The sequence below is a fragment of the Cetorhinus maximus genome, chromosome 12 (genome assembly GCF_964194155.1).
Source record: "Cetorhinus maximus chromosome 12, sCetMax3.hap1.1, whole genome shotgun sequence".
Lineage (NCBI taxonomy): Eukaryota > Metazoa > Chordata > Chondrichthyes > Lamniformes > Cetorhinidae > Cetorhinus > Cetorhinus maximus.
The window spans coordinates 77849786-77870966 of NC_135890.1; the positions used below are offsets into that span (position 1 = coordinate 77849786).

Sequence of the window (21181 nt, forward strand, 5' to 3'; positions counted from 1 at the left end):
ACTCTGGGATGGAAACCATCTGGTCCTGGGGATTTGTCACTCTTTCGTGCCATTATTTTCTTCATTGCTGTTACTTTGTTTATATTAATTTAGATGAGTCTCTGATCCTGATTCAGTACTAGTTTCCTTGGGATGTCTAGCATGCTGACCCATTCTTTTACTGATGCAGATAAATTATTCAGCATGTCTGCCATTTCCTTCTTTTCATTGACAATATCACTATTATATCAGTTTTTAAGGAGCCCACATTACTCCTGGCTAATGCAACTTCCTAATACAGTTGTAAAAAAATTAGTGCTGATTTTGACATCCCTTGCAAGTTTATTTTCATACTATGAATTTCTGATTTTCTAAAACAAAGTATAATCAGACAGGGTCAACATGGTTTTACAAAAGGGAACTCGTGTCTGACAAACTTATTAGAGCTTTTTTTGAAGATGTAACTGGATAAACTAAGATAAAGGGAAGCCAATAGATGTAGTATACTTGGGTTTCCAAAAGGAATTCAGTAAGGTACCACACTGAGGGTTAATAAGCAAGATAAGGGCTTATGGAGTTGGGGGTAATATATTGGAATAAATGGAGGATTGGTTAACAAACAGGAAACAGAGAGTAAAACTAAACAGGGTATTTTCAAGTTGGCAAACTGTAATTAGTGAAGCGCAGCAAGGATAAGTGGAGGGGCCTCAGCTTTTACAATCTGCGTTAATGTCTTTGGCAAAGAGACTAAAAGCTATGTATCCAACTTTGCTGACAATACAAAGCTAGGTGGAAATGTAAGCTGTGCAGAGTACACAAAAGGCTGGATTTTCTTTGGGCTTTGGGGCCAAAAGGGGATCCTCAGTCCGCACTCACCAGTGGCGAGACCAGTTCAGCAAACTTGGCCACCTCCAAGCTCACTGTCCAATTAAAGAAGATGGATGGGCTCCTGATACTGCAGGCCCAATCAGAGGGCTTGCAGCTCTGGAGCTCCATTAGCAGAGGTGGGCCCTGCTGAAGAAGGTTGGGGATCACAAGGGTGCCTCAACGTGGAGACACCCTCTGAAGAATTGAACATTCAACAAAATAAAATGTGGCCACAGTTGCCAGGTCATCATTGTGGAGGGGGAACCCCTCCAAAGGATGGCCCGTAGCTGTGACCCTCACAGCCCAGTGAATCCGCGTTGGGCTGCTTTGCAATACGCACTTCAAGCACCTCCAGATGGCGTGTCCTCAATTGGTACTCTACAAACAGGAGTTCTTGCCTACTCTTCCTTTGCTGTTAGTCCAAACATTGCTGGATCCCCTCGCTCCTTCTCCAATATCCTTTTGAGCAAATTCAAGATGTTCTTCAGCTCGTCTCCAAGTAGGAAACATACCATGTCGGACTCTCAACCCTGCTTAGAAAGTCTGTCTACCTAATTGTTGAATCCTCTACAAGTATCATATTACCATCCTCCTCCTACTTCTCCTCATGACCTCCTCCTGCTCTTCAGTGCCATGTCCATATCTTGGCTGTCCCTTTGATGATCTTTATCCTTATCCTCACAGGTAACAAGTACATCTTGGATAGTATCAGTATCTGCGGTTCTTCATTCACTATCTTATCTTGGTTGCCCTTAATCTTTGTACCCCATGTGTCACACCAACCCCATTTTGTAACTGTACCTCTCTACAAGGTGTGACCGATGTAGAACAAACTCCCAGACACTGCTCCCCCTTTATGTGTCTCCAGCTTGCAATCCAGATCAGTAACTGAGACAGAGGGCGGAATCGTCCATGCCCCCGGCATTGGGTGCGTTCGGTGGCATCAGCAGTCAATATGGCGAGAAGGCTGAAAATCCGCTTCATGATGTGGTGAAACCAGTTTGCGATTGTCTGCTCCGCTCACCGATGGTGGGCCGCATTCCTTGCCATCAGACGTCAGGAACCTCATTGTAATACATCAGCATATTATAAGGCCAGCCCGCCGGACTCATCCCCCTCCCACTGGATTGTCCACCCACGACGGCGGGTAAGCATGCCAGCGTTGAACATGTCTTGTCAAGTGTAACATGCAGAAGTCGGGTCTTGCCCGCCAGGGCCTTGCTCACATTGCGGACATCCGAGGAGCAGAAGATGCTGGAGCCTGACAGCAACGACACACTGGAGGAACGTCAATGGCGTGCTGGGCGGATTCTCATGGATGTGGCTTTGCTGCGAAGCAGCTCACGGAAGCTGGATAGTCACTGTTGACACTCACAACGGATTATGGCCAAGGGGGTGGGAGAGGAAGGTCTAGGATCAGCTGGGAGAGAAAGAGGTGTCGGGGGGGGTGAGGTTGGGAGTGGGAAAAGGGAGTACGGGGGGAGAAGATGGGGAGGTAGGTGTAAGGGCAGGATGCGGAGGGGGGACGAGAGCGGAGAGGGGAGGAAGTCCGGGAGGAGGAAGGAATGTGAAGAGGGGAGGGAGTAAAGCTGGAAGAAGAAGTAAGGGCATCTGAGGGAGTCAGGAAGGGGGAAAGAGTATGGCTGGAGGAAGAAATGAGGCTGGAAGGAAAGGTAAGGCTGGAGAAAGGAGTCAAGAGGGGAGAAGGACTAAGGGTGACGGAAGAAGTAAGGGTGGAGAAAGGAGTCAGGAAGGGGGAGGGACTAAGCAGAGGTGGAGTCTGGCGGGGGGGAATGGGTTCCTAGGGGGAAGGAGGGATCCAGAGTGGGGAAGGAGTCCGGAGGTGAACGTGCAAGGGAGGGGTCTGATAGGCACATGTCTGCCTCCTGGGGAGCGAACTGAGGGAGGGCATGGTATGGAAGAATAGTGGGAATGACCAAGGGCAGAGTTGGGCGGGAGGGTGAGGGTAGCAATAGAATGGACGGCGAGGGTGGTTGGTGGGGTCTTAGAGGCAGACGTGGACCCTGGGGGTAGGAGGAGGAGGTCGGGGAGGTTAATGTGGATAGTGGTGGGATTTTCGAGAAGGAAGGGAACGTGCATGTTCACCTGGACATCCCCAGAGGAAAAGGATTTTGGCTAGTGGGTCACAGAGGGAAGGCGGAAGGTGATGCTGGGAGGGTAAACTGTGATGGGTGAGAGGAAATTGGTGACTAGGGGAGGGGAAAGGATGGCGGAGCTAACGAGAAAGCTAACCCAGACCATGCAGTCCAAATCGAAAGTGAAACGACAGTCATGGTGGGCGAGATCAGGTGCAGCATGGGAGTGTGATCAGTGGGTGGGCAGAAATGCAGGTCAACTCAGATGGACAACTGAAAGCGAACCCCAGCAGGCAGCATTGAAAATGCTCAGGACGTTGAGGTGAGTGTGAAACGTGAAGGATCCGCGTGCGTGGGAGAGTGCTTGCACAATGCTCCAGAAGGCCCTGCCACACACACTTCTCCCTCCAGAATCACTCATTAGCCAGCTGCTCCCTCTGTGGTGATCGAGGACGAGGTTGAGGGTCTTACAGGCAAAGGGGATTCAGAGGGAGAGGATAGACTCTGAGATTCCTCAGTGGATGACCCGGGGCATCCAGTTGCCGCTTCTCCTCCCTTCGGATGCCCGAGGGCCCCGGCCTGACTCGTTGAGGGGTTAGGAGCACCTGGTGGGACGTCGAGGTGCCCCGTTTCCCCCTCACGTTGCAACTGCAGGAACTCACCCATGGCTCCTGCAATGGAATGCAGGTCTGCACACATCTCCATGTTCTGCTGGACCAGGGTCTGTATGGCGTCCGCCACCCTCCCCATGGAGACCTCCATACATGCACGTGGGCACCACTTCATCAGAGAGCAGGCGGATGCACTTCTCTGACTCACGTGCCACTCTGTTAAGGGCTTTCAACCACTCTCTGTGATGTTCCCCTGTCTTCTGCTGACTCTCCAGGATGAGTTGGAAAGCTACAGCCAGAGGCTTATCGTCTGACTCAGACCTCACAGATGCCTCCTTCCCAGCAGTTCTCCAAGTGCCGGGGAGCTCGACTGAACCTGCCTCTTCTTGCTGCGGATACGTGTTCGTGCAGTGACCACCAGATTGTCAACCCGAGCCTGTTCTAGATCCAGGTCGCACCGAAGTGTGTGTCTCTGCACTGGTGGAGTGGGTGGGTAAACGCTGTGACGGGACTTCTGGGCTGCTTATTTCCATCTTTTCACTGGAGGAGGTATCTTCCTGGCTGCGGAGGAGGTATCTTCCTGGCTGCAGATGAGGACCTGGATGTAGCTGAGGGACTGGCTGGCTGAGGGTGTCGGTCCCTTGGCAGAGCTCCCTGTGAACCAAAGTAGAGATAATTAGTGCATGGCAGCAGAGTCAAAAGCAGGAGAGAGAGAGCAGTCTCAGCTGCGTTGAAGGAGGGATGATGTGGTGCAGGATCCTCAGGTGGGTGTTCGCCACCGACCTCGCCGTTGCTGCAGGCACAGTCCACATCCTCACCAGCCAGTGCGATGACACACTTCTCAAAGTGAGTGAGGGGCCTAATGTGGGCCACTCCACCCCCTTGGTCTGGGACCTCTCCCTGCTGATGTGAGCAGGCTTCTCCTGCATGAAAACAGATGGAGAGAGTGTGAGCAGGACACGTAGCGTTGTGGGGAATGTCTGTGTGGTGAGCGGAGCCATGAACAGAATGAGGATGTGAACTCGAGTGGGTGTGAGTCTGATGGAGATGTGAGGGGGTATGTGAGTTAGCGGTGTTCTCCCTTGAGGTGTGAGATCCCTGTAGATGTGTGATGAGTTTGAGAGTGAGAGTTGAGTGTGATGAGAAGAGTGAGTTACCCTGATGGAACGGATGAGACCATTCATCCTGTAGCGGCACTGGGTGGCTGTCCTCTTTTGCAGGGCATTGGAGCTGACCACCGCTGCACCACCTCCCATGCTGGATTGCTGATGTCACTGCCCATCTTGTGGCCAGAGCAAGGGTAGAGGACACCATGGCGGGCCTCTGCTGCATCCAAAAGGCATTCCAGTGACCGCATCATTAATTAAACCTGGGGGCTGTGGTCCTTTTGCCTTTCACGGACACCTTCCTGCAGTAGTCATGGGCTGGAAGCACTGAGATGTGAGTGCATGGCTGGACTTTAAATATGGCGCCCAGCGTGATGATGCGGTGAGGTGATGGCGGGCAGGTGAATCGGAGCCCACCCGCCATGGAAACGGCATGTTTCCTGGGAACGCATACCAATTCGACAGGTTTGGGACAATACGGCATGAAAAGCCGCCACTGCGGCCAGCAGGTAAAACATCGTTTTGCCCACCTGCTACCACACTTAGTGCAAATCTGGGACGATTTCGCCCAGCATCATATACTGCAGATGTGTTCGCTGGCCACACACTCCCACAGACTGCAGTCCAGGCACACAACCCGTTCTGCTATGTCTTAGTCTAGATTAGAATAAGTCCTCATTTTAATTTGCCCCGTTTTAATTTAAATATTGTGTTTTTAATGGGGCTGGTATTCTCAGTTAGCATTGTGGATTTGCATTAACATCGTTTCACGCTAGGTGTGATTTTGGGTTGCGTGACCCAATTGGCCCCATTTTGGAGCAGCCTATCCTGCTTCCTGACTTTCCTGGTCGTTGCCGGCCCTCCCGCTAGCTGACCGTCCCACTGTCCATCTCACAAGCTTGAGGCTTACCACGATCCTGCAACTCAGAGCTGCTGTAACTCCGTAGGTTGCTTACTGCCGCTTTCTGCTCATCTCCCAAGCTGATTCTTGATTAGAAACTTCGTATCAAAAGCACGTGTTGTATGGTGGAGTGAGGTAGCAGTTATTTGAGTCTGGTCAAGCAGTTTAGTTCACAGCCTTGATGTCCTATTTGACTTTGAATTGAGACTCCAAATCCATATCTTCTCCTTCACAAAAACCATCTGCTGCTGAAACCCTCATCCATGCTTTTGTTAGCTCCAGACAAGACCATTCCAATCCCCTCCTAGCTAGCCTCCCATCTTCAACCTTCCATAAACTTAAACTCAGGATATGGACAGCAGTTTTGCCTAACTTTGGGTTAGAATTGGGTTCTGGTTTTCTTTCCATTTTAAATATTTTCATGCTCTTGTTCAAATCTCCTCCTGGCCTCACCATTCCCCCTCCCCCCCACCCCATCTCTGTAACCTTCTCCAACCTTACAACCCTGTAAAAACTCTGCATTCCTCATGTGCATTCTCCATTTCCTTCATCGCACCATTTGTGGCTGTGCCTTCAGCTGTCTAAGCCTAAGATCTGGAATTCCCTCCCTAAATCTCTTTGTCTCTCCACCTCTTTCTCATCCTTTAGTCACCTGTCCTAATATCTCCTCCTTTAGATTGTGTCAAATGTTTGTCTGATGGGGCCCTGTGAAACAGCTTAGCAAGTTTGACTACATTAAAGGTGCTATAAAAATGCAAGTTGTTGTAGCTGTAAAGGTTCTGTGTAAAATGAATTTGGGGCATTTTCAATCTATTTCTTGGGGTGTGGGAGTTCCCAACACAAACTACTTCACATACGAACAAGGAGCAGGAGTAGGCATTCAGCCCCTCGAGCCTGCTCCGCTATTTAATAAGATCATGGCTAATCTGATAGTAACCTGAAATCTGCATCCCACCTACCCCCAATAACCTTGCTTACCAAAAATCTATCCACCTTTGACTTAAAAATATTCAAGGGTTCTGCTTCCACCACCTTTTCAGGAAGAGAGTTCCAAAGGCTCACGATCCTCCATGAAAAATTTTCACCTCATCTCTGTTTTAAATGGGCAACCCCTTATTTTTTAAACAGCGACCCCTAGTTCTAGATTCTTCCACAAGAAGAAACATTGTCTCCACATCCACCCTGTCAAGACCCCTCAAGATCTTATATGTTTCAATCAAGTCGCCTCTTAGTCTTCTAAACTCCAGCAGATACAACCCTAGTCTGTCCAACTTTTCCTCATAAGACACCCCGCCCATTCCAGGTATTAGTCTGGTAAACCTTCTCTTATTGTCACAAAGTATTTAGGGGTACATTAGGAATATCACTTGAGTTTGATTAAATGAAAACTTGCTATGAGTGATGATGTAACTGGTGAGGAGGGCAGTCGGCCTTATTTTTGTTACCTCAGTGAATGAATAGGAGATCTCCAAACCATCCTGAACTCAAATCAAGATTTTGAAATGGTTGTCATCATGCAGACTTAGTGCCTTAGGGCTGGATTTTCAGCTCAGTGCGTCCGACGTGCATGAGCTTGAAATAACGTGCAATATTTTGGTCAGCGGGCACGCGCAGGAGTCGGCAGCACACCTGCCGACAAATAAAAGGGCTGTTAAGCCCATTAATAAATTAATCAAACTGAATTTTTCCCTGCCCATCCAACCTAACGGCTGGTGGGTGGGCAAAAAGGTCAAGCAGCCTTTGGATTTTTGAGGAAACCTCATCCACAGGTGGGATGAGGTTTCCAATGTTAATTAAAAATGAAATAATTTTTAAATCTCATGTTTAACATGTCCCTGCTCATGTGACAGAATCACATCTTGGGACATGTTTACCTTAATCTTTATTTTGAATATTACAAATCTTCAGCTCCCTGAGGCAGCTCTCTACTATCAGGGAGCTTTCACTGTGCGCTCCCCCATGCCTGCGCTGAATTCCGTGCTCGCCCCACCCCTCCCAAATCCCTGCCAGGCAGCGCTGAGTGTTTCAGCGCGCAACTCGTGCTGGATGGCCGTCGGGGCCAATCACGGGTGGCGGATCATTGACCAGCCACTCCCAGGCCTGACCGACGAGGGGAAAATCCTCCCCTTTGAGATTATCTCCTTTTGAAGTTTTCTTGTTAACGTGTAGTTGCTGGAGTACTACAGGAAATTTGTACAGCTGCAGGTGCTGGTGAAATTTGGGTGCAACCCTGCTCCAAAGCTGCCTAAGTAACAGGTTCAAGTCTCTCCCCCCCACCCGCTCCCAAAGCATCGCATGCTTTTTGGTACTTTGTTGACTTGTTTCGTGGGCCAGGTTACATTCCCCATAGAGACGAGAAAACATTTTTAAAAAAGGGACAAATGACCCAGCAACCGATAGAAAAAATTGCACGGCAACATTTTCAGACTTTTACTGTAACAAACTGACATAGACTAAACATGATTTAACAGGGAGTTAATACACCAAACTAAAGAAAAGGTACTTCCCCATTAACTAACACAACCAAAATATTTTATAACACTTTTATTTTACAGCATGCTCCCAGCAGATATACAATCTTGAAGATTAGGTTCCAAGCGGCTCCTGGCTTTTCAGCAGGCCCCCTTCTCCCTACCACACCGGGGCGTTTCCTCAGGTGTCCTTTGAGAGTCATTTCCTTCTGTCTTGTGAGTATCCCCAAACCGACTTCCAGCAGCAAAACCTATTCCAGCCACTCCTCGTTCCTTAAATATCCGCAAGCCCCATCTCTTCGAACAGAGAACTGGTTCTCACCATCATCCTGCTTGGTGGCTTTTCATAAAATCAGCTGTTCCTGTCTCCCTCTCCCTGTCTGTGTCTCTGTAACTGTCTTATAAAATCCTGTATTTGTAATTCATGCACCAAGGAGAGAATCCAGGAAGCAATTTCTCAGATATTACAGATATTTTTCTGAATATGGGTGTTCACAAACATGGAGTCGATCCCAAAGAAATCGCTTTTAATTTAGTTTTAAGATGAGACATCTGGAACTGTTGACACTTTCACTGAATTCTTCAGTGTATACAAGTTCAAACACAGATTAGCAACCTAACAAATCTTTATGCGGAATCGTCCGGTCTCACTGACGGCGGGCGGGGGAGGAACGATATGGCGAGAAGGCCAAAAATCTGTTTCATGCCATCGTGAAACTCGTTTGCAATTGTCCACTCCACCTGCTAATGACGGGTCATGTTTCCCATTGCTGCTTGTCAGGAACCTAATTTCAACACCTAAGCATCTCAATATAAACCCCCCTCGATAGAATCATCCCTCCAAATCAAATTCACCACCCACGTCAGCGTGACTTCAGAATGGCGTGCTTTACACTCGCCTTTAAAAGGCGTGCACCTGGCGACCTGAACTCCGAGGGGGATTTAAAGGTGAGTGCATGCAACCTTGCGTGGCGCTCATGAGCTTCGCTTGTAGGACATCAAGGAAAGGACGGCGTGCATTCGGTGGGGGTGGGGTACACAAAAGTCGCTTTTCCCCAGATGGCTTTCAGCGCGGTGCCGGGGCAACAGCTCTAGTGCGGGTCAGGCCGAAGGGCGTTGGGGGCTAGGCAGCACAAATTGAAGGAAGTACGCAAGCACATGCCTGGTTTGGCGGGGGGAGGTGTGGTGGTGGGTGCAGGGGATTGAGGGAAGTGGCCACGCACTTAGAAAAGCTTGTCAAAAGTGAGCATTCTTCCTCAGCTGAAACTGTTCAGCTGCAGCTCCATTGACACACTTGGAGTCGGGCTTCTGAAGCTACTCTGCCCACTCAAGCAACGCAAAAGCCATCAAATGCTCCAGAGCGTTTCACCCCTCAGGCGCAGACTGCAAATTAATGTGCATTTTAGGGGGCAGCAGAACAATTGGTCTTGTGAAAGGTGGCCATGGTGCAGTCACTAATGGAAGCAGTGCCTTGTAATGTCTTTATTAGGGTTTGGACCAGTATCCATCACGGTTCAAGCTAACAACAGAACCTTGCAGTGCGGGTTAGGAGAATGCCTGCACCTCATGTCATGGAGATAGAGTGGAGGTCATAATAGTCGCTAGATTCCAGGACCATGATGATGACATGCATTGAAGGCACTCCAAAGATCTTCACATGGCTGAGGGCAGCTCGCTTGCGCTCTGTGATCAGCATCATATAATGGAGACGCAGCTGTGAAACTTTAAATGCACCTGATCCTTTGTTAGCCTTCAGCACCTGTCCCCTTCAAGGAGCACAGCGTCACCAGTCACGAGTGCTGAAGAGACGGGGGACCAGCCTCACCTCAAAGGTGCTGAGAACACACAGAGAGAATGACAGAACTCTGTGACACCTGCCCACAACATTCTGGCAACAATGACAAGCACCGTCGAGGTGCAGGCATCACTAATGTGTCCAGTGAGTGTGAAGCCGAACCATCACTTTGGTCTGAAGGTTGCACACTGCACAAAGAGGCCCTGGACTGAGACACCTGCCTTTGCCTTGTGCAGGAACCAAGGTTTCACGTCTGAGTGACACAAATTCTGCTCATCATAACAAGAAGTCATAGGCAAGGAGACATTGTTGGGAGTTTATTTACAATAGTGAACATTATTTACAAGTGATTAACACCCGTGCCCAGGCTGTGCAGCTACGTCTTCTTAACCTTTCTAACCCTGCCACTACATCTTGGTGCTCCCTTGGCATCCACAGCAGAGGTGGACACAGCCTGCTGACTGCTACACCTTGTCTGTGATGACCTTGGCAAATGTCCTCTGGAGAGTTGAGACCTGGAGAGCCCCGGCCTGCTTTCGGGGTCCTGCTGTGTGGCAGTGGCACCCTCCTCAGCCTGTGGAGCTGGAGCTGCTGGGGTCACAGGGAGAGGGGATTCGGATGGGCCAGACACTCCCAGAGTCACCTGGATGGATGGCCCCAGGGTGGTACATCTGCTGATTGTCCTTCCTGTGGGTGCCCGAGGGCCCCTGGCTGACTCCTTGAGGAGAAGGGGAAGCTGGAGTGAGATCGAGCTGCCCTGCACCCCTCTCACGTTGACATCTATGGTGTCACTGATGGAGTTCAGCCTGCGCAACAGAGCACAACCAATGTCCTGGACCAAGGTCTCCTTGGCAGCTGCCATCCTACCAGTGTTGACCTTGGTGCTTTGGCATGACTGAAGGCAGAAAGACTCCTCCATCGCGCCTTGCAATCTGAGGAGTGCAGTGGAGATCCCTTCCTTATGTTCTCAAGCTTGCCTTTGCAACTCCAGCAACTGAGGTATGACTGGGTCCAGAGACCCCTCGTCTGACTCAGACTCAGCAGATTTCTGGCCTCCAGCGGTCCTCCAAGCACTGGAAACCTGGGAAGTCCCTGCCTCCACCTACTGTGGATCAGACAGCAATGTGCTCATCAGATTGTGACCCCGAGATTACTCTAGAACTAGGTCCCACTGAGGGGTGTGTCTCTGTGCTGGTGGAGGGTGTGGGTGAGCGCTAGGATGGGTCTTGAATTAGGGTGTCATCAGATTCTTCTTCTGATGTGTCTTCAGGGATTGAGTCAAGGACCTGGCTCGTGGACCCCCTCGGCTGCTTCCCAGATGTCCTGCGAAAGTGAGGAGAGATAATTAGTGCATGGCAGAGCACTGCGGAACAGGGGAGCTCACAGCATGGTTGTCTGATGAATTTAGCACTGCTGGGTCCTCACTTGGTCAAGCACTGTCGACCTCACTGTCAGCACAGGAACGGTCAAGGTCATTGCCAGCCAGCTTGATTGACTATATTTTCAAAGTCTGTGAGGACCTTGATGTCGGGCATTCCTCCATCAGTCTGCCACCTCTCCCTTTTGTTGTGTGGCTGCTTGCCTGCATGAATACAAATTGAGAGTGTGTAAGCTGGACACCTACCAGGCCAGATGAGAAGGATGCCTGGCATGTGTGGGTGGTGAGTGATGCCATGGACAGGATGAGGACACGATCTGCAGGGCGGATGAAGGTGTGTGTGAGAGAGTGAATGGTGATGTCCCTTGAACTGGCAGTGAGTGAGATCCCTGTGGGTGTGTGATGGGTTTGTGAGTGTGAGTTGAGAGTGATGAGAAGAGTGACTTACCCTGGCAGAATAGAGGAGATGATTCATCCTCTTTCAGCACTGATTGGCTGTCCTCTTTTGCAGGGCATTGGAGCTGACCACTGCTGCCACTGCCTCCCATGCTGGATTGGTGGCCTTGCTTGCTGGTCTTTGCCCAGGGCGGGGGTAGAGGACTTCGCGGCGGACCTCCACTGCATCCAGTAGGCACCCGAGGGAGGTGTTGTTAAATTTGGGGGCAGCATGTTTCCTCCCTTTGGCAGCCATGACTTTCCAGTAGCTTCCGATGCCTTAGAGAGAGCTAGCTCTGTGCAGGGGCGCCCTTTAAATATGGTCCCCAGGTTACTGAAGGCCTGAGGTAGTGGCAGGGCGACTGAATCAGAGGCTGCCCCGCCAGCAACCTGATGTGTTTCCTGTGAATGCATAACTAATGAGGCGGGACACACTGGGAAGGAGATGATATGCTGCGAAAACCTGCCATTGCGGCCAGCGGGTAAAATGACTTTTTTCACGCCCACTACCACACTTGGTGCAAATCTGGGATGATTCCACCCTATGATTTGGTCTCGCTACCAACTTACTTTTCTAAAGTCAACCCAACAATTCATATTTTCTACTGATAGAACTAACACTATATCATACAGAACTGAATATATTATACGGGTGCAATTGTTTTGAATTGAAAACTTACTTTGGCAAGCTATAAAATTGAAATTCTGGGCTGGCCCAAGAAAAATAACCCATGCAAACAGTTGTGATGTAAAAACTTACCTGGTTCACTAATGACCTTGAAGGGAGTAAAACAGCACCTCTGCTTGACTTTCCCTACATATAATTTGTGTTCCAGAGTATATGGGGGGTTCTTGGTGCCCATTGAGTGGACTATTAAACTACTCAGTTGTAAGGAAAATTAATAGGGCAGTGCAAAAAAAAATGCCACACCAGTGTCACTAACGGGCTTTTGAAAGAATGAAAAGTAATGGGGATTGGGGGAAACAAAGTTATTTACCCAATGCTATGCGGTGCTGAGCCTTATGTAACCAGGATAGTTATTCACTGCGATTGAAAGGTGGTCTCCTGGCACCATCTCCAATTGTTAGATAGCACAATTGCAAGAAAACAAGCCCTATAAGATAACAGCACGCTTATTTTGTTTTTATAGTATTCCGAGTCGTGCTCACTTGGACATCCCTAATCCCAGATATCTCGGTCCTGCAATCTCATCTGGAGCCATTTACATGGCCTCGTCCTATCAGAATAAACAGCGAATTATCTGTTGTAAAGGAAACTTGGTGAAGGAAGCAAGCAGTGATCAGCAGGGTGCAATCACCAGCCGCAGGTAAATAAGATGTTACCAAGTAATCTTTGCTCAACGTATGGTGGTCCAAGCTTACACTGAAACTCTTGAGAAACTTGAATGCTCTTAATTTAAAATGGCTGCTCTTGGGCAACTTTTAGGGCTATATGATCTATCTTTGTGCCTTTGATTCATAGTTGTTTTCCTCCTGTCAATCACATTCATGTTGCACAAATCCTGAGATTAGGAAAAATGAAGAACTTATTCAATTAGACAAATAAAAAGACAAAACAGCAAAAAAAATTTGCTGGAAATACATGTTCATCCATATTTGCAAAGGGAAAAGAATATAGAATTGGACGTTTGGCCATTGAATGTGCCCCTTTATTATTTCAGCTGACCCAGCCCAGCATTCAACTCAATCTTGAGCTCCCTGTCTCTAAATCAAAGTCTTTCCCTGGCAAGATTATTCCAAATGTTTGATCACTCCTTGAGTAAAGAAATATTAGTAAGATCTGTACATTTTTAACTGGCTTGTCTTACCTCAAAGCAATATCTGTACCATTTAGTAAATCCTATACCTCTACTAGCCACTCCCTTTGATCTTCTCTCTAGGCTGTAGTGCTTAGGCTCCTTGAATCTTTCCTCATAACTCATTCCTGAAACATTTGGGATCAGTCTTTCTACCTTGAACTATTCTCAAAGCACGAATGTCCCGTTTGATAACTAGTAACAAAGCCTCATCTCCAACCTCCCTTTCCTCTCCAAAGTCCTTGAATGTGTTGCCACCTCAGAAATTCATACCCATTTTTTCCAGAACTCCATTTTTGAATTCCTCCAACTGAGTTTCTGGCCCTGCCACAGTTTCGAAACAGCTCTTATCAAAGTCAGAAATGACATCCTATGCGACTGTGACTGCAAAGACTGAAAATTATCTCTCCTCATCTTTCTCGACCTGTCTGGACCTTTTGACTTCATCATCCTCCAACACCTCTCCGTCATTGTCCTGTTGGGTGGGACTGCCCTCCTCTGGTTCCATTCATGTCTATCTAATCATGAACAAGTCACCTGCAATGGCTCCTCTTCCCATTTCCACCCAATTACCTGCTGTGTCAAGGATCTATCCTTGACCCCTATTTCTCATCTCCATGCTGCCCCTTGGTGACATCACCCAAAAACGGTGTCAGTTTCCATGCGTGCTGACGACACTGTACCTCACCACCACCTCTCTTGACCCCTCCACTGTCTCTACATTGTCAGAATGTTTGTCCAACATCCTCTACTAGATAAGCAGAAACTTCCTCCAGTTCAACATTGTGAAAACTGAAGCTGAAGTTATTATCTTAGGTCCCCACCACAAACTCGCCACCATCTCCAGCACCTGACTGAGACTGAACCAGAGTATTTGCAACCTTGTTGTCATATTTGACCTCAGAATGAGCTTCCGACCACATATCCACACCGTCACTAAGACTACCTATTTTAACCTCTATGACACCACCTCATTCCACCCTGCCTCAGCTCATTCGCTACTGATACCCTTAACCATGCCTTTACCTCTAAACTTGACTATTCTAATGCACTCCTGGCCTCTGTAAACTTAAAGTCATCCAAAACTCTAGCTCACGTCCTACCTCTCGCCAAGTTCCATTCACCCATTAATACTGTGCTCACATTGAGTTTTCAAATTCCTGCATTGCCTCACCCCTCCCTATCTCTAATCTCCTCCATCTATACAACCACTCAAGATATCTGTGTTCCTCTAATTCTGGCCTCTTAAGCATTCCTGATTTTAACTTTCTTGAACCGCTGCCATCCATAGAACCATAGAAAGGTTACGGTACAGAAAGAGGCCATTCAGCCCGTCGTATCTGTGTCAGCCATAAAAAGAGAAAAAAGAAGCTAGCTGCTCATTTTTAATCCCACTTTCCAGCACCTAGTCCATAGCCTTACAGGTTACAGCACTTTGGGTGCATATCGAGGTACCTTTTAAATGAGTTGAGCGTTTCAGCCTCAATCGCCAACTTAGATAGTGAATTCTAGACGCCCACCACCCTCTGGGTGAAAAGGTTTTTCTCATGTCCCCTCTAATCCTTCTACCAATCACCTTAAATTTATGCCCCCTGGTAGTTGATCCCTCAGCTAAGGGAAACAGGTCTTTCCTGTCTACCCTATCCAGGCCCTCATAATTTTGTACACCTCTATTCGATCACCCCTCAGCCTCCTCTGTTCTAAGGAAAACAACCCTGGCCTATCCAGTCTTTCCTCATAGCTGCAATTTAAAGCCCTGGCAACATTCTTGTAAATCTCCTCTGTACTCTCTCCAGACCAATGATGTCCTTCCTGTAATGTGGTGACCAGAACTGTACACAAAATTCCAGCTGTGGCCTAACCAACATTTTATACAATTCCATCATTACATCCTTGCTTTTGCATTCAATATCTGTCCAATAAAGGAAAGCATTCCATATGCTTTCTTTACCACCTTATCCATCTGTCTTGCCACCTTCAGGGACCTGTGGACATGCACTCCAAGGTGTCTCACTTCCTCAACCCTCTCAATATCTTCCCATTTATTAAGTATTCCCTTGCTTTGTTTGCCCTCCCCAAATGAATTACTTCACACTTCTCTGGATTGACTTCCATTTACCACATTTCCACCCACTCAACCAAACCATTGATATCATTCTGGAGACAACAGCCAGTTTTTGACTTCAATATTGACTACGTGGCCAATTTTTGTGTTATTTGCAAACTTCCCAATCATGCCTCCCACATTTAAGTCTAAATCATTAATATATATGACAAACAGCAAGGGCCCCAAAACTGAGTTCTGTGTAACGCCACTGGAAACCGCTTTGCACTCGCAAAAAAATCCATTGACCATTACGCTTTGTTTCCTGTCACTGAGCCAATTTTGGATCCAACTCGGCACCTTCCCCTTATCCCATGGGATCTCATTTTTCTGACCAGTCTGCCATGTGGAACATCACCAAATACCTTACTAAAATCCATGTAGACAATATCCACTGCACTACCCTCATCTATCCTATCTAAGTCACTGGTACCAACGTGGGCCACGACCTCTGGTTGATCATCCTGCCCCAGAAGAAACTGTGTGGTGAAGGTATTCCCACAATGCCAATAGGGAGAGTATTCCAAGATTTTGACCCAATAACAATGGAACTGAGATATATTTCCAAGTCAAGATGGTGTGCAACTTGGAGGTGGTGCTATTCCCATGTACCTGTTGTCCTTGTCCTTCTAGGTGGTAGAGGTTGTGAGTTTGAAGGTGTTGTTGATTTAATGATTTGCTGCAGTATATCTTGTAGATGATACACCTAGCAGTCATGGTGTGCCAGTGGTGGAGGGAATGAATATTTAGGATGGTGGATGAGGTGCTGATCAAGTGGAGTGCTTTGTCCTGGATGGTGTCGAGCTTCTTGAGTGTTGCTGGAGCTGCACTGATCCAGGCAAGTGGAGAGGATTCCATCACACTCCTGACTTGTGCCTTATAGCTGGGGCATCATGTGGTGAGTCACTCACACAGAGTACCAAAACTCTGATCAGCTCTTGTGGTCACAGTGTGCTGGTTCAGTTAAGTTTTTGGTCAATGGTGATCCCTAAGAAGTTGATGGTGGTGCTTTTGGCAATGATAATGTAATTGAATGTCAATGGGAGGGGAGTGGTTAGGCTCTCCCTCTTGTTGGAAATGGCCATTGCCTAGCAATTGTATGGTACAAAAGTTACTTGTCATTTATTAACCCAAGGATGAATGTTGTCCAGATCTTGATGCATGTAGGCACAGACTTAAGAGTTGCAAGCAGAACTGAACACTGCAATCATCAGCAAAAATCAAAATGGCTGACATCCAGCTTTGTGATGCTGGGCATCTCAGAAGGAGGCAAGATGGGTCATCCACCTGGCACATCTGGCCAAAGATAGCTGCAAACATTTCTTCATTGACAAGCTTGCTGTGACTCCCAACATTAGTTCCATTCTTCCTAATTCTATTCCCAGAATTTTTTCACAGTATTTACATACATACGAATATACCAATTCGGAGCAGAAGTAGGCTATTCGGCCCTTTAAGCATGCTGTGCCATTCAATAAGATCATGGCTGATCTGACTGTAACCCCAACTCCCCATTCCTTCCTACCCTTTGATATTCTTATCAATCAAGAATCTATCTAACTTGGCCTTAAAAATATTCAATGACCCTGCCTCCACCACTCCCTGGGGAAGAGTTCCACAGACTCACAATCCACAGAGAAAAAAAAATTCTGATCTCCGCCTTAAAAAGGAGACCCCTTATTTTTAAACTGTGTCCCCTAGATCCAGTCTCTCCCACAAGGGGAAACATCCTTTCAGTATCCATCCTGTCACGTCCCCTCATGATCTTATATGTTTCACTAAGATCACCTCTCATTCTTCTAAACTTAAACGGATACAGACTCAACCTGTCCAACCTTTCCTCATAACCACCATTCCCCCCCAACCATCCCAGGAACAGTTGAAGTATTTCTTCCAAGGTGCTAATACTTTATACCTCATTTTAAATTAAATTTGCTATTCATCTGCCTAATTGTCTAACAGATCTAAATCATCCCACATGATTTCAGCTCCATCTTCTGTCCCTACTTCAAATTTTAATGCAAACCTAACTACCTTGGTTTCTTCCTCTTGGGTAAATGGGGAATAGCAAGTGATTAGGCATGAATTATGTACAACTCCACTAAGCATCTCCCCAGTCTGCCATTGACAACTGCAATACCCAACACAGCACCTCCCTTCCTGGCCCAATCTGATGTCCCAACTTTACTGAAATCTGGACCTCCCTGCTTCAGTTTGACACTGGCCCACATCACTCCAGTCAGCATCTCTGCAGTCTGACACTGACCCCTGCATTATTCCACTCAGCATCTCTCCTCCTGCCCCCAGTCTGACACTGATCCGCACTCCACTCAGCATCTCCCCTATCTGATACTGATCCATGTATTGTTCTGCACAGCATCTCCCTTATTTATAGAATCATAGATTGATATAGCATAAAAAGGGGCAATTTGGCCTATTGTGTCTGTGCCAATCTGACAGTACTCTTGGTCCTTTTTTTAATCTTACATTGTACACTAAGTTCCATGGAATTTAATTTTATTGATACTCTTTGAAGTGAGAATTTGTCAAAGGGTTTCCAAGTATCCAAAAAAAACTATATTGCAGGGACACCCACTGTTTATTTTAGCTGTAATTTCAAATGTCACATCCTATCTGTCAATAAGACCACACACTTATCCCTCTACAGCATTGCTTGCGTTCATCCTTACCTTGCCCCATCTCCAGCTCAAATACTTAATATTTTTGTTTCAAGACTCAATTTCTCCAAATTCCCCACTGAATGGCCTCTACAAATGCCAACTCATTTGAAACTCCATTGCTTGTTCATTACTTTATCCTTGCCTGGCTCCATGTTTCGCAAGACACTGAATTCAAAATGTTCATTCCGATTAACAATCTTTCCTTGACCTTTTTCCACCCTATCTCTGAAATATTCCGAGTTCTATGCCCCAGCACTTTGGTTCTCTCACTGAACTTCTGTGAATCACTTCTCCTAATTCTTATTCTCCCAGTTGGTCCATTCTCTTAGATAAAACAATGAATATATAACAGTGACAGACCAGAAAAGACCCACTCACCCATCCAGCCTGCCTCACACAACTGTGATTCCTTTGTGCATCACAATCTATACCTTTCCCACCTCACCTGAAAGTTGTGTAATCTCCTGGGAAAGGTGAAGAAACAGGTTAAAAACCTAGGCCAATCTGAGAAAATAATCAGGAATATTCCTGCAGGTGATCAGGTACTCCGAGAGTGCTCTGGCTCTGATTAATGTCTTACAATTCCTACCTCTTATGAGGTGATCACCGCTCCAGTTAGATACAGGCCCAACTTCTACTTTAAGGAATTCAGCAAATCTGTGTCACAGCAAGAGATGGCATCCTATTCCACAAGTCCACTTCTCCAGGAAAGAAACACCTCCAGACTTCTAACCTTGCATAACCTGAGATTGTGATCCTTGATTCTTGCTAAACTATTCAGTCCAAACAAACATAATTTATTCCTGTCATCACCTTATAAACTGAAACCCCTCTTAGTTTTCACAAATACTGGCGAGGTTCTGCAGAGCTGTTGCAGTGCCCCACAAATCTTCTCCCTTGTCCTCAGCACCCTTGGATCCTTCTGGTACTGGGGATTTGTTAATCTTCACTCTATTTAACAAACATTCCTCCTGATTAATTAATTAAAAACAAATTCAGTGATAGGTGTTTCATAACATTTAGTCAGCCAACTGGTATTTTCCTCCCAAATACTTAAGAAAATAACCATTAATTCAACTGTCTGCAATAATTTACGACTTTAAATATTTAGCTTCTTTCCTAACATTGTAAAAGGTGAGCTAATGTGTTCTGATAAAAGCTGTAGAATATTAGCCTGGCGTTAATCTTTACAGAGGTAAATAGACCTGGTGTGTTTCCAGCATTTTTTCTGTTTTTCTATCACTTGGATAGTGAGGATGCTTGGTACATCTATCCCATAGAGGCTGCTCTGGTGAAATGACAGCTGACTCCAGCACATTTCACAAGGACTTTGCTGGCCTGATTATCACCGCAAACTGTGCAAGATCAGAACTAAGCAGTTTGATCCAGCAAAATGCCTACCCACCCAGAGCAGAGGAGCACCACATGTTGCCCAAGGATCAGTGTTGTGGTAAGTTTAACAAATACCTGCTGCTCTGGCTGTTGTGAAGTTCAGTGGTGTAACTGCTTCTCAATCCTCTGGGGAGTTTGACCTAGTCTGGGCACAAGCGCCACTCAGTGGTAGCCAGTATGTGCTACAGCAGTGTAACAAAACACAACTGACAGGTTCCAAAATATCCAAGGAAAGATAATTTGAACAGTAAGAAATGAAAATAAAAGGGAGTGAGAGAATCGAGAAAATTTTTTTAAATTGCGATATCAAAGACCGATGCTGCTTTTTTTGAGACTTCCTGCCAGGTCGCTCTGGTATTGTGTAATTGTGATGCACCAAAATAAAAATAATTATTCCAACCTTAGGCTGGTTATATAGAAATGACATTAAAAATATTAAAAAATAAGGATTCCTTCAACAATCACAACAGCTGATATTTATATAGTACTGTTAATGTAATAAAAGGTCCCAAGGCTCTTCATAGGAGCTTTATAAAGCAAATTTTGACACTGAGCCACTAAGGCAATATGGGGGAAGATGACCAAAAGGTAGGTCAAAAAGCTAGGTTTTAAGGAGTGTCATAAAGGAGGAAAGAAAGACAGAGAGATGGAAGAGGTTTAGAGAGTCAATTCCAGAGTTTAAAGCCCCGACAGCTGAAGGGACGTTCAGATTAAAATTGGGGATGCTGAAGAGACTGGAACTAGAGGAGCATAGATATCTCGGAAGGTTGTGGGGTTGGAGGAGATTACAGAGATAAAGGGGCGAAGCCATAGAGGGATTTGGAAACCAGGATGAGAATTTTAAAATCGAGATGTTGTATAACTTGGAGCCAATGTAGGTCAGCGAGCACAAGGGTGATGGGTGAAATGGACTTGGTACAAGTGAGGACATGGGCAGCAGGGTTTTGGATGACTTCAAATTTTCATAGAATGTGGGAGGCTGGCTAGTAGTCTGTTGTAATAGTCGAGTCCAGAAGTAAGAAAAATGTTATTGGTATAAAGCTGTGCACATTTTGCGAGTTGCACAGAAATATATTTATCGTTGGAAATTTAGCTAACTCGTAGTTTCTAAACCAGTGTGCCCAAGTTCAGATTTTGGTTTTGCCTGGCAGCTGAGCTTGCATGATATCTTAACCTATTTAAAAAAGAATAGGGAAACCTGCCAAGTATATTCTTACTGGATAATCAATGGCTGGATTGCCAGCAGCAGTTGACCAGTTTGCAGCCCAGAGTATCGCAACGATTTGTTTTAGAATCTCTCTGGTAAATGAAAGAAAAAAAGTGCAAACTATGGAAGCAGAATAGGTGCTTCCGGCCTCAAGAGTTAATGTCTCCTGATTTATGGTTCACTTGCCGGGATTATTACTTTTCCTGCTGCCTGTACTTATGAATGTACCCATTTTGCCTCAGGCTGTGTAGTTAGTACCTGGGTCAAAAATTTTAAAAGGGTCCACCAATTACTATAAAAATGTACAAAGCATGTTCTCCATCTATTGATTGCAGCAGTAA

The 21181-nt window shown here is 46.5% G+C and overlaps 1 protein-coding gene across 1 annotated transcript in view; it reads left to right on the forward strand.

Moving 5' to 3' along the window:
* The window catches only part of LOC144687612 (citron Rho-interacting kinase-like), a 215439-nt gene that overhangs the window by 187595 nt on the left and 6663 nt on the right, over positions 1 to 21181 (forward strand). Inside the window, exon 46 of the mRNA XM_078553958.1 lies at positions 12791 to 12967. Within this exon, the coding sequence (XP_078410084.1) occupies positions 12791 to 12967 (177 nt within the window). The remainder of the gene's footprint in view (positions 1 to 12790; positions 12968 to 21181) is intronic.